The sequence below is a fragment of the Kogia breviceps genome, chromosome 12, assembly GCF_026419965.1.
Source record: "Kogia breviceps isolate mKogBre1 chromosome 12, mKogBre1 haplotype 1, whole genome shotgun sequence".
Lineage (NCBI taxonomy): Eukaryota > Metazoa > Chordata > Mammalia > Artiodactyla > Physeteridae > Kogia > Kogia breviceps.
In genome coordinates this window covers 1,460,130-1,473,567 of record NC_081321.1, presented here as the reverse complement: position 1 = coordinate 1,473,567, position 13,438 = coordinate 1,460,130, and the positions used below count along the sequence as shown (strand labels likewise).

The following is a 13,438-nucleotide window of genomic DNA, read 5'->3' as shown; positions in this document are numbered from 1 at the left end:
TGTGGACGGCGGGAGGACTGCCCGTTGGAGGCGCCGCTTCCGCTCTGGGCCAAGGGAGCGGGCCGAGCTCAGCGCCTGCGGCCCCGGGACCCGCCGTCCGGCCGACCGAGCCCTCCCGGCCGCGCACTCACGGTTGCGGCCAGCTCCCCCTGCTCCACTTCCGAGAGGTCCACGCTGTTGTAGTTGGGCTTGGGCTTCAGTTTCTTCTCGTCTCTGTACTGAGGGGGGCCAGTCGGGGGCAGAGACAGGAGGTTAACACAAGCCCCAGCCCTTCCAGAGAGCCCGTCTGGTGCAGAGTCATAACCCAGAGAACCTCAGCGGTTCCCCGTGGCCGTCCGGGCCACGTGCCCCCCAGGGCAGAGCGGCCCTTGCCAACATCTGAGTCACATGGTCTCCTGGCCTCGGGGAGAGTATCTCGCACACCAAGGAGCCCCCACCGTGAGCACGCCTGTCCTAGTTTTGGACTCTCGTTGTCAGAAAGCTCTTCCTCACGCAGAGCTGAAATCTGCCTCCTTGTGACTTTCCCTGTGGGTCCTAGGCCTCCCCCTGGGGCTACACAGAGAGCGTCGGCCCCACAACCCTGACGGTTTTCAGGGCTGCTCGTCACTGCTAGGACGTCACCTCCCTCAAGCTAAACGTCCCCAGTTTGCAGACGCCTCGGCTTTTCCTCTGATTCTCGTCTGGTTTGTCAATGTCACTCTCGAAGCAGAGCGCCTGGGACGGTCGCTATTTCAGATGGGGTCTGACCAGCGTGGGGTGCGGTGTGACCCGAGCAGAACAAAACGTCGTACGGCTCTGACCGCCGCCTCTGACTCTGCTGACCCGGGACGGCCACCTCGCCCGACAGGTCAAACCGAGTTTTCAGCCCATGAGATTCCCTTGACCTTCCTGTGTTACATCACAGCTTTACCATCTTATGCTTGGGCATTGAGTATTTTGCACAACTTCCCATGCATTCCTAATATATTTCATCTTCTTGGTTCCGGCCCATTGTTTTAGAAGAATACTTTCTGAATACTAATTTTCTCCCTTCAGGTATTAGCCATACCTTCCAGACCTCATGGCATCTCCTTCTGTGTTTTCCTCTCGTGGATAGAATTTTTTTGTGTGCAGTTTGTTTATTTATTTATTTTAAAATTTTTGGCTGTGTTGGGTCTTCGTTGCTGCGCGCGGGCTTTTCTCTAGTTGCGGCGAGCGGGGGCTACTCTGCGTTGTGGTGTGCGGGCTTCTCGTTGCGGTGGCTTCTCTTGTGTTGTGGAGGACAGGCTCTAGGCGCGCAGGCTTCAGTAGTTGTGGCTCGCGGGCTCTAGAGCGCAGGCTCGGTAGTTGCGGCGCACGGGCTTAGTTGCTCCACGGCATGTGGGATCTTTCCGGGCCGGGGCTCGAACCCGTGTCCCCTGCATCGGCAGGCAGATTCTTAACCACTGCGCCACCAGGGAAGTCCTTGTTGATGGAATTTTTGAGTGAGACAGAGCCAAGGACAGAGAGAGTCTGCAGAGCCCAGTAAAGCCCTCCACCCAGCTTGACAGGACCATTCATCAACATTCTTTGAGCGTTATGATCCTTTTCTGGCCCTGACTTCTCTCTCTCTGACACCAAGAGAGATACCGTCAAGTCATCTGCTGTTAGGGCTGCAGCATCCCCCAGGTTTAATTTGCTGACAGATCAGAAAAGGAAAGAGGATAGTTTATCATCAGGGTCATGGGGAACTAAGCAGAGGGTCTCTATTGAGCAGCACGAGGCCCCCGCAGATGCTTGAATGGCTGAAGTCCCCCATCACTGTGTTTCTTGCTCCAGCAAGTTTCCTCTTTCCTCCAAAAAGTGTCTCCAGTGTCTTGCCTGTGCTTCAATGATGTTCCCATGCTCGGCCTGTTGAAAGTCTCTTCTCATGACAAGCAGCCCTGCCCCGCCCCGCCGTTCACGGGCTGTGCTGCTTTTGAGTAAGAAGCGAACCTCCGGGTTCATTGCCATCTCCTAGTTCCTGAGGATACCTGAAAGGTCATCCTGGGCTCCTCTTAGGAAAACCGTAATTCCGTTTCTATTACTCATATGCTGGGCACTGACATGGAAAGATTTCAGGCCAAAAGTATGGCTCTGGCCCCTCTTTTATCACTAGGCGTATCCTCTATTATTTTTCTTTCTTAAACTCAACTATTCTTCTCCTCGACACCTGTCGTGAATGGATCACTCTCTCCACAGGAATCTCATTGTGTTGGCTTTGCTGTACGGGATAATGTTCTGCGTGGCATAGCTCTCTAATCGCTTCATCTGTGTAAGTCTGTTTCCTTAACTGGACCATAAATGTCTGTTGATAGCGCTCTCGGAGCGTGATTAGGTCAGGCGTGCGTTGGGCCCACGGTGCGCATTGGCTGCTTGAGACCTTATATTCATCCACGCTACATAGATGCTGACAGACAGGTTTGGGACGGGTGCCCCTTAATTCTAAAGGGTCAACGTTTTCGTTCTTCCCTTAATGAGTCATCTTCTTGGCCCTGGGGCTGCCCCCCCCGGACCCGCTGGTATAGGTCAGTGACCCATTGTGGGTTCAGATGCTTTTGCTCAGCGGAGTCTGAGCTGGGAGGAAGGAGTGGTCTCCAGTGTTCCTGATCTCCCTCAACTGCGAACCCCTAGCGTTTCCTGAAGCAGCTCAATCCGTGCCTTTGGTCACTCAGCGCCTGGCTGACCCGAACGGACAGCAGTGTGGCTTAGGCTGGTCTCTCCGTGGCACCAGGACGCGTGAGCGCTCGGAAAGGCGCCCTCAGCGCGGCTGTCCTCAGTGCCAGCCTTGACTCCAGAGGAGACCGGTGGAGGGGAAGGGTCGCGACGCCGCTGGGGCCCCAACTCCCCTCCCCCCTTCCCAACAACCACTCTGGGAGGTGTGGCCACTACTGCCCAGCGGATGGGGGCCTCCGGGAGCCCCCCTGCGGGGAGGCAGAACCTTAGATAAAAGGCTGCTGCTTTCTCTCCTGGCCTCGGCTGCGTCTGAACACGGGTGAAAATGCCATGAGCCGCCCCGCACGGGCCTTGGGATGGAGGGAGCTGGAAGGGGGCAGGAGGCCTCAGCTCCGCTCCCCACATCTTGGGAGACGCCTCCTGCCATTTGTAGCGAAAACTCGGCACTCACAGGCTTCGGGCGGCCCCTGGCGATCGGGGGACACACGGTCAGACTCCAAGACGGAGCGTGGGGTGACCGAGGGGGTGACAGCGGGGAAGGGGCGGGTCCTCCAGGGACACCGCACACTCACGACAGGCTCCCTGGGGGCTGGCCGCTACCAGTTCGTGTATTTCTGCCTTGTCTCTCCTGCTAGATCATAAACAATTTGAAAACAGGGACCGTGACTTAATTTTTTTTCTTGCCGTCCATCGGGTTCTCAAACGGAGCTGAATGCGTGTTCATTGTTTTAACTGTCTTTATGAACCACCCCCAAATTCCGTACGGTTAAGACCCCCCAAGGCAAATAGGATGGGTACCTACCAGGGGTCGAAGGTCAGGATGTGAGAGGATGTAGCCATTGTTAGTGTTCAAAAAGGCATAGCCGTGCACCCCGAGCTAGGAAGACGGGGATGGAGGGGGTCAGAGGGTATTTGTGCGGGAGGACTGGGGGCGGGCAGGGGGCGGGGCAGGGGGCGGGGCCCCGGGCCGGAAGACCCGCCTCTCACAGCCCCGTTTCTCAGCGGGAGCCGGAAGGAGCTGGGCAGCTTCCAGCCGCACGCTGTGAATTCTGCTCCAGATGCTACCGTTGGCAGTGACCATATCAACCCACGTCACCACCTGCCTCCTTCCCACCTCTGCTCTGGGGCTTTGATTACACAACCTCGCTCCTCCCCAGGTGGGGCTGCGCGGCGGGGCAGGAGGACCGGGACGGGACAGAGGTGCCGAAGGCCACGGAGCACGTCGCAGCTGCTGGGACCAAGCGTCCCGGAGGCACAAGTTTCGGTTCCCTGGCTCTGTGCCCAAACGTCGCTAAGGGTGGGATGTCCGGGGGTGGGATGTCCGGGGGTGGGATGTGGGGGGCAGGATGGGGGGATGTCTGGGGGGTGGGGTGTCTGGGGGGCAGGATGGGGGCATGTCTGGGGGACTGTCTGGGGGGGATGTCCAGGGGCAGGATGGGGGGAGGATGTCCGGGGGGTGGGGTGTCTGGGGAGGGGGAACAGGGCGTCCGGGGGTGTGACATCAGGGCGGGGCTGAGGGGTGGCCGCAGGCCCCGTCCTAGCTGTGGGCTTGGCTGCACTGCCTGCAGGGAGCCTCTGGAGCCTGGTGGGGTGGCTCCTGGGGGGCCTGTGACCCTACCTGGGGGCCTGATCCGGGCTCACCTTGTACTGGGGCGCCAGCTTCATCAGCTCTCTCAGGGCCACGTCAGAGCCCACCACACCCAGGAGGATGCCGTGGGATCGCTGGAAGGAAATGCCAGCTTCAGGGGGGACCAGGCTTCCCATGCACGAGGCCAGACTGAACCCATGGCCTTTCCAGAGCCCGAAGAGGAAGCCACTTGGACCTAAGGTGCTCTTTGCTCTGCAGTTAGATTTTAGGCAGAGCTGCCTGGAATAAAAATCTAGAACCTACTAGAAGAGGCCCCAGGAGTAATCTCAGCCGCCAGGAAGATTAATGTCCAGTATTAATATTTAAGTCGTGATATTTAAATGAAATACAAAGTTGAATGAAATACGAACTTTCATAGGAGAGGCTGAAGTACTGGGACCCAAGGGCCTCTCACCTCGGGGTGCCCTGAAACACCCAGGGCCATGAGGAAATATTCCCTGGCCAGGTAGAGGATGGACGGCTCTTACACTCCCCCACCAGAGCCTTTACGGACAAGCCAGGGCCTGCCCACACTGGAAGGTTCAGTGCGCTTTTGCTGGAAGCCTGGCAGGTGACCCCTCTGGCCCTGATCCCCAAGCCAGGGTCCCCAGTCCAGAGCAGCGGGTCGGCACCAGGCTGGATGAACAGGGTCACGGGGCAGCTTCGGGAAGTGCGGACCCTGCCCCATCCGCTCCCGACCCAGAGATTCCGACGTGGCTGCTTGGGCACAGGGCCCGGAACCTGAACTTAAACCCTCCCAAGGCGGCTCTGATGCCACATCAAGAGCCGCAGGTCTAAAGACACCAGGCAGCGGCCGGAGCTCTAAGCCGGGCAGCCGCTCGCGAGCAGCCACTTACCGTCTCGTTCTTCTTGCTGAAGACAGGCATGGCCACGGTGGTCAGCAGTGCCAGGCTCTGCGTCTGCGGGCAGAGAGCTGTCAGGGGCCACGAGCGGAGGGCAGTGTGCACGGACTGGGGACCCAAGTCACCACTTCAACACAACTCAGGGCCGCCTCCCAAGGGGAGGAAGAAACCCCCAAGGAGGCTTCCCTTCTCTGCGTGGACACAGCTGGGGAAAAGGCTGGAGGCGGGAAGGCCGGACAGGAGAGCGGGCTGACGTCACATAGCGAAGGAAGCCCTGAGCCGGAGCGGGTCCCAGAGCCCCGAGTACGCGGCCCAGCCCCTGAGCACGCCCACGCAGGCCCTTGGTCTCGGCCACGCCAAGGACGAGGGTGCACCCATGGGACCAGCCCGTCTGTGCACGAGCCCGGAAACAAAGGCTCAGACGGCAAGAGGACAGGCCGAGGAGCCCACGGGGGACGGGTTCTGGTCACTGAGATGCCAGCTGAGGTGTCAGGTAAGACTCGCCGGACATTTCTCTTAAAGGTGGGGTGTGGCCCCCTCCCTTCCTCCGCCTGAAGCCTAGCATTCGGCCGCACTCGTCCTGAGCCCCACTAGCCGCTTGGGCTACGTGGACCCCGGGGGGGCAGGGGGCCCATCATCCATCTCTAGGCTTCTTTTACGTGGGTGGGGGGGGGGGACACACTTCTCTCCTCTCGAAGCCACCGTTTGCAGATCTCTCTTAATCCCAGCCTGCCGTGAGGCTGCTGGAGCGGGGGTCTGCGTCTGCGCTGGGTTTGAGGAGTGTCAGGAAGGCCCCCTTGCCCGACATCTCATCTGACTGTCTACCTTCCGTGTCTGCTCCCGCGTGGGGGGAGCTACAGGAGGTCTTGCTGGAGACTCGGGCCCCGAGGGAGGCCGCCGGGTAGTGTCCTGAGCCACTGGTTGGTCCCCTTTCCTCCCAGGGCAGGTGAGGGTGATGGGAGAAGGAAGGGATGAGTCCGTGCAGAGGCTCTGTCCACGGGGGGTGGCCCTGGGGGGGGGTGTCTCTGCTCCCGGGGCTCCGGGGCCAAGACGTCGCTCCCCCAGGACCTCTCCAGGAAGTGCGCCGCCCGCCCCACTCCCGACCCGGAGCCGCCGCCCGCCCCCTGGGGGCGCCACCTTGCTGTCCGTGTAGGCTTCCGTCCAGGTGAGGCCGTGCTCGTGGTTGATGACCTTGGGCCGGCTGAGCACGTGCAGGTACTCCATCACGCTCTCCTGGGCGTCCGCCAGGGTGGAGATCTGCGCGTAGTAGCCTGTGGAGGGGAGCAGGCGTACGGCTGTGGGTGCGGGGCCTGCGCACCCCCAGCCGCCCACGGCTCTCGGCCGGGCCCCTGGCTGGGAGCTGCCCTGGGCCACTAGGCACCGCTTCTCGCAAGGCCGCCCTCTCCCGGGGCAGCCGGAGCCCAGTGGTGCTGCGGGGACACGAAGGCCTGGCCCTGCCTGCACTTGGGAGAACCCTGAGGTCTCCCCTGCCCAAGCACCAGAGCTGGACCAGGAGCAGCAGGGCCTCCACTCAGGGCGCGAGGCCACCCCTCAGTCCCCGCAGGGCTGTCCTCAGGGGTGCCTGCAGGCAGCTCTGTCCCGGGTCTGTTTTCTGAGAGCCCCACCCCCTCCTCTCCCTGACTGCCATCGTCCCTCAGTTATGGGGAGGGGGCTGCAGCTGAGGCGGTATTTAAAAGAGCAAGTGCCAGGGCCTCCCTGGTGGCGCAGTGGTTGAGAGTCCGCCTGCCGATGCAGGGGACGTGGGTTCGGGCCCCGGTCCGGGAGGATCCCACGTGCCGCGGAGCGGCTGGGCCCGTGAGCCGTGGCCGCTGGGCCTGCGCGTCCGGGGCCTGTGCTCCGCAGCGGGAGAGGCCACGACAGTGAGAGGCCCGCGTACCGCAAAAGCAAAAACAAAAACAAAGAGCAAATGCCTTACAAGGCTGTGACAATTTATCACACGACCGACCGCCCGTCACCTCCCACAGAACACCGTCGCCAGCTCTGGGGAGTGGGGCAGCTTTCATTGCCAGGGTGCCTCTTGTCTCAGACCCTTTGACCGTGCTCTTCCCTCGGCCCAGAACACCCTTCCCCGCTCTCTGCATATGACTCACTCCTACCACGTCTTTCTGTCTCACCTTAGAACCCTGTCCTTCAGGAGGCCCGCCCGGACCCCCCAAATGCGGGAGGGCTCTCCCCTCGCCCAGCACCCGGGCAGCCTGGGCCCCTCTACCCCTCGGCGCGGCGCAGGCGGTCCCGTCACGGACGCTCCCGTGCGCGCCTCCCCGACTGGACCGGGCCTTCCTGACCACGTCGACCCCCCCGGGGCCGGGAGAGTCAGCAGAGCCCCCAGCAGGCTCTCAGACGTCCTGCTGGGATCGAGGAACCCGGGTCGGCACCCCGAGGCCCGGGTCTCGGGTTCTGGCCAGAGGCCGATGAGGGCCGCCACACACAGAACATTAATCTGAAGAAAACGACAGCCTCTGCCTTTTGTCTGGAGCAGACACAGCGCACACACGGGCTTCGTCTGCAGCAGCGGGAACGGAGGCTGGACATCAGAGACGACTGACACTGAAAGGTCGGGCCCATGTCTACACGGTTTTCCGTGTGGCGCTCTGGATAAGGCTTCTTTGAAGAGACAGCAGAACTGGAGTCGCCACCTCCAGGTGCACTGCAGGAGGTGTCACGGGGCTGAGAGCCCCGCAGGGAGCAGTCGACGTGGGTCTTGCTCTGTCTCAGCAGCAAGGGGGCGGCTGCTGTCACCTTTGCCCTGGGCCCCTCTGTGGGAGGCCCGGCTCAGCACCCGCGCTCAGGTGAGGCTGCCGGACACCCTGCCTCACGTGGCGGCACCCACCTTTGTTGTTGCACGCGATCCATTTCAAGTGGTCAGCAAAACTGACTTCCTTCCCGATCAGGTAAGTGAAGACCCGGACCTGGTGGACGGGACACGGCGGACTCAGAGGAGTCCCGGCCGCGAGGGGCCTGACCGCCTCTCTGAATCTGGGGCCACGTTTCTGGATTCTGCACTTTCGTCCCTTTGCATCAGGAAGGGCCCGGGGCCCAGGCTGGCGGGGTGCCCGCCCGGTGTGGAGGCTTGCCCGGCGGGGCTCACAGCCGGCGGGCTGCTGTCTCTGCCGTGCCCTCGCTTGGGGCCTCTGGCGTCACCCCGATGCGGGGACGTCGTCCTGGGGCTCACGGGGTGGGGCATGTGGACACGGTAGAAGGCGGCGCTCCCCCGGCCCCCAGCCCCCCGCCCAGGGAGGAACCTTGCGGTGCGGCCAGTTGTATTTCTCCAGCACTGGCTCGTAGTCCTCCACGGCCCCGTCGGTGATCAGCATGATGGCCTGGTGGCACAGGCTTCCTTGCCCGGCCTCTTGGAACTGCGTGAGGGACGTGGCCGTGACTCCCCGTCTCCCCTCGCCGCCCCAGCGCCCCTGCTCCGCCCGCTGCCGTACCTGCTGCAGGATCTGGAAGGCCTCGCTGAGGGCTCGGCCCACAGCCCCCACGCCTTTGACCATCAGCCCGTCCACCAGCTGTTTGAAGTGCTGTCCCGCGTAAGAGGATAGGGGAGGGTCAGCCGGTCAGCGGACCAGGGAACCTTCTCCCCCTTTGGCTGTACTTTCAGAGGCCGCGCAGAGCTATCTGCCCGGGAGAACGAGACTGCGGGACCCGTAGCCCCGCAGTTCACGGCTGGACCCCTGCAGCAGATGTTTCTCAGATGCCCCCAGGATAAGCCGAGAGGGTGTGAGCGGCCGGGTGCAAGGCCACCCCCGCCACTGGATGGAGGTGCCAGACCAGCGCCAGAGGCACACTCACCTCTCGGTTGTCCCGATCCGCCTGGACCAGGATCCCTTTAAAACAAGGCTCGACGTAGTGGACGTAGTCGTTGTACTGCAGGGGGCAGAACACACGAGTCCGGTTTGGAAGGTCAGGGCCCAGTGACGGAGCTCGCGGCTCACTGCGGGCCAGGGGCGGGGTCACCCGGGCCCCTGTGTAATATGATCTCGGGGTGGGGGGCAGGTTCTGGCAGTTTTCTCTGAGTAGAGGGGAGGGAATGGTAGGTTCTTAACTCTAAACGTTCTCCCTCAAGTCCCGGCCCCTGGCATCTTCCCAGGAGGCCAGCTGGGTGCCGCCCATCCGTGGGGCTCACGCAGACCAGGAGTTTCCTAGCTCTCCTCTCCCGTTTCCTTCTGTTTGTGCCTCCACTTCATCACCTTTTGGGGGCAGGTGGAGCGAGCCTCGGGAGAGTCGCTGAGAAAGCAGGACCAGGGGCTGCTGGATGCCCCCCCCGACCTGCCTGGGTTTGGGGAGCAGGGAAGTCGGACCCTGGGATCACCCATCCTGCGGGTGCGGGAGGCCCCTCCCTCGGTGGCGCCCGGCGAGGGCACGCGGGCGGGGCTGAGTCAGGGATCTACCCGGAGAGCCCTTCCTCTGGGCCGGACCCCAGCCTCGTCTGAGAACCTGAGCAAATCTAGCAACTCCGAGAAACGGACACACGCGCCTCCCACGTAATTTCAGAGACCGCGGACCCCTGGAGGCCCGTCTTGCCGGGGGAGCCCCAGCTTCAGGGGCCAGGGCCCTCCACAGCGCGGAGCGCCAGGTGGCCGCAAGTACAGGTCACGCCGGCGCAGGCGGAGGCCGGGTCCTCCGGGGCGGGAAGGCGAGCTCACCCAGATGACGTTCACGAAGTCGTTTTCCCCCAGCGTGTCCAGGATGGTGGAGACCGCGTGCTTGGCGATGGCCAGCCGCAGCCCCTTCATGCTGCCGCTTGCGTCCACCACGATCACCATGTCCTTCGGGGACGTGGCGGCCTGTATGTACCTTTAGCGGAAAGGAAGGGACAGGCCGACGGTGGGAGAGCCAGCGCCCAGACCGCCGCCGCCCGGCCCTCCCTGATTCCCGTTCAGACTCCGGCTCAGAGTTCAGGTCAACGCCCAGGGTTTCTCGGGTCCGGAACCACTCAGTTCTGAAGCCCTTTCGGGTGCAGCGGCTGGGACTGTGCCCATCGAGTGGTCACGTGCCGATGGTGACCCTCGTCCCCTTTGCGTCAGGCCAGCCCTGGCCCCGGGGCGCCGGCATTGGGAAGGGAGGGAGAGGGACGCCCCCTCAGACCGGGTCACAGACCTGCCAGAGGAGGGGTGGGGAAGGAGGGGAGAGCCTGGCTGAGGGCTGGTGCGAAGACCGCTCAGAGCCCTGGGAGGAGGTCGGGGCGGGGAGGGCAGATGCGGTCCGGGCTGGAGCAGCGCAGCTGTAGGGGGAGGGGGTCGGGGGAGAGGGGTACAGAAGGACACTCTTCTCCTCCTGTGCTGGGTTAGTTCCACACACCTGCGGCCCTGGGCAGGGCTCAGGGCAGGCCCTGGAGGAGGACGAGGCAAAACCCGAGGCTACAGAAAGATGCTGGCCCCGGAGGCCTCGCCCCCGGGGACGCTTACCAGCCGCGGTTCCGGCAGTCGAAGGTGATGACTCCGTTCTCATCAGGAGTCCATTTGATGCCTGGGGAAAGAAAAGGCTGGTTTTTTTCGCTAGCTCAGACGCTGGCATGGCCGGGAGCCCCAGGGCAGGAGGTCAGCCCCTGTGAACTGAGGCTGCAGCAAGGAGGGAGGCCGGCTCTTGGAGACACTCGCACCTCCCAGCGGCCCCGGTCCAGAGTTGGGTTAATTTCATAGGGAGGACCCTGCCCCCCCCCCCCCCCCCCCGCCCAGCCACGTGGTTCCTGGGACTCATCGGCTCTGAACCAAAACCTTAGAAGAGGGCTTTGGTGGTCCGGGTGGGGTGCCGTCAACCCCGAGCAGAAACGGAGGTCAACCCTCCGAGGGAAGCTTTCCCAAGTCGGGCCTCACGGGCCGAGGTCGCCATGTGCGTTAGCCACAGGCCCCTGTGGGCAAGAGGCAGCCGAGGCAAGGGCCGTGAGATGCGTCCTCCCGGGACGACGGCCGCTGCTGAGACGGGGAGACGAGAGCGTGGCCGCTGTGGAAAAGGACCGAGGGGCGGCCTCAAACAAGAGGGCTCCACAGGCCGCGTGAAGCAAAGCGCTCGGTGAGCGGAGACCCACGGGACTAAGAGGTGAGCTCCGTCTCTGCTCCACTGATGTAAGTACGTGGTTTGCAAAGGACAAAGCGGGCGAGAATCCCCCACCTCCCAGGTCCCTGAGAGACACAGAGAAAGGCCTGCACACGTTCCTAAGTTGCTGCAGGAAGCAGATACCACCGATGAAAACTGCTGACCGCGGGCACATGGACCCCAGACTGGCTGAAACCAGATAGACGAGGCTCGAAACCTCACTTTGATGCCAACCAATCTAAGAATTGAGCACGAACTGATCAGGCTCCCGCGCCACCACCCCCCCACCCCGACACGGCCCTTAACCCCTTGCCTAGAAGTCCCCAGGGAGTGGGGCCCTCCCCCTCCTTCTCCTTGGTGCACCAGCTCTCCTTTCGATAAAGACGCTTTGCTCTGGGCTTCCCTGGTGGCGTAGTGGTTGGGAGTCCGCCTGCCGACGCAGGGGACGCGGGTTCGTGCCCCGGTCCGGGAAGATCCCACATGCCGCAGAGCGGCTGGGCCCGTGAGCCGTGGCCGCTGAGCCTGCGCGTCCGGAGCCTGTGCTCCGCAACGGGAGAGGCCACGGCAGTGAGAGGCCCGCGTGCCGCAAAAACAACAACAACAAAACGCTTTGCTCGCGCAGGAGTCTTGTGGGAGCGACGTTCATTGCTATGGTCTTGCTTTCCCAGAATCTAGAGAGAGCGCCTGGGAACACAAACAAGGGGTGTTTGTGTCAAATAACAGTGAGAGTATCTAATTCGCGGGGATAGAAACAGGGAAACATTAGATGAAAATAAGTCAGGGTGCGGAGGTGGAGGTGCAAGTGGGAGAGTTCTAAAGTCCTTTTTTGACTGCAAGGAGGGTGAAAATATTACTTTAATTGTTATATCTCATGTTAAAAATGTTTGATAAAATAGCAGGGCTAATTACTAAAAGAATGGGAACAGAGGAGTAAGTTCCAAACTGACAGAAAAAAGAGAAGTAAGGGGGTAGGGGAGATTTATCAAAAAAGATAAATCATTAAAAAAGACGAAAAAAGGAAACATAAAACTAGAGGGACGAGTAGAAATTTAAAAAATAAGATAATAGCTTTTGTCCGAATATATCAACATAATACATGGAAATGTACTTAACTTGCGAAATGGTAAAAGAGGTTGTGAGTTTGCATAAAAATTAAAAAGCTATAAGCTATTTTCAAGAGATACGGCTAAAACAAAATAACATAGAAGATTGGAAGTAAAAGGATGGAAAAAATATATATATATATGTCTGGCAAATACCAACTGAGAACATACTGGTATCTCTCTATGAATACCAGACAAAACAGACTTAAAATAAAAAGTGTCATAAGGGCTAACAAGAGTCAAGCAGACATAAAATCAGCAAAGACATAGAAAATCTAAACAATACGCTTAACAAGCCTGATCTAATGACGTAAGCAGAATTTTTCATGCAACAATTAAAGCACACATATTCTGCTCAAGCACACATAGAATATTTACACAACTTGATGACATACTAGGCTATTAAACTAAATCCCAACTAATTTCATATAATCAGTACCACATACACTGTGTCCTCTGACTGCAAAGCAACAGAACTAGGATTTTTTTTTTTTTTTTTTTTTTTTTTTTTTTTTTTTTTTTTGCGGTACGCAGGCCTCTCACTGCTGTGGCCTCTCCCGTTGCGGAGCACAGGCTCCGGACGCGCAGGCTCAGCGGCCACGGCTCACGGGCCCAGCCGCTCCGCAGCACGTGGGATCTTCCCGGACCGGGGCACGAACCCGCGTCCCCCGCATCGGCAGGCGGACTGCGCCACCAGGGAAGCCCTGAACTAGGAATTTATAATAAAAAGATATATATAAAATCCCTATGTATTTGGAAATTGAAAAAGCACTCTGTTAAATAACTGAAAGATCAAAGAAGAAATCACAGGGGAATACAAAAATATTTAGAAGCAAACAGTAACTAAAACACTACCCTGACACCAGGAAGCACAGGCAGTAACTTCTGTGTATCGAAGGACACAGTCAACAGAGTGCAAAGGCAACCCGTAGAATGGGAGGAAATGTCCAGAATGTATAGAGAACTCCTGCAGCTCAGCAACAACGGTGACCAGCAGGTTTCAAATGGGCAAGTTTTGTGTTTGCACGCAAGCTGACGGCTCTGGAAGCCCCGATGTGGCGGGATTTCCACGCTGGGGAAGGCTCGAGGGACACGGGGGTTGTCTTCAAGCATCT

The 13,438-nt window shown here is 60.1% G+C and overlaps 1 protein-coding gene across 1 annotated transcript in view; it reads right to left on the bottom strand.

The window, feature by feature from the left end:
• The window catches only part of CACNA2D4 (calcium voltage-gated channel auxiliary subunit alpha2delta 4), an 81,478-nt gene that overhangs the window by 56,889 nt on the left and 11,151 nt on the right, over positions 1-13,438 (bottom strand). The window contains exons 8-18 of the mRNA XM_059081448.2: positions 10,593-10,653; positions 9,831-9,981; positions 8,977-9,051; positions 8,616-8,705; positions 8,427-8,540; positions 8,015-8,093; positions 6,301-6,434; positions 5,158-5,220; positions 4,315-4,395; positions 3,476-3,550; positions 132-218 (exon numbers count right to left, since the gene is read on the bottom strand). Coding sequence (XP_058937431.1) covers positions 132-218; positions 3,476-3,550; positions 4,315-4,395; positions 5,158-5,220; positions 6,301-6,434; positions 8,015-8,093; positions 8,427-8,540; positions 8,616-8,705; positions 8,977-9,051; positions 9,831-9,981; positions 10,593-10,653 — 1,010 coding nt within the window. The remainder of the gene's footprint in view (positions 1-131; positions 219-3,475; positions 3,551-4,314; positions 4,396-5,157; positions 5,221-6,300; positions 6,435-8,014; positions 8,094-8,426; positions 8,541-8,615; positions 8,706-8,976; positions 9,052-9,830; positions 9,982-10,592; positions 10,654-13,438) is intronic.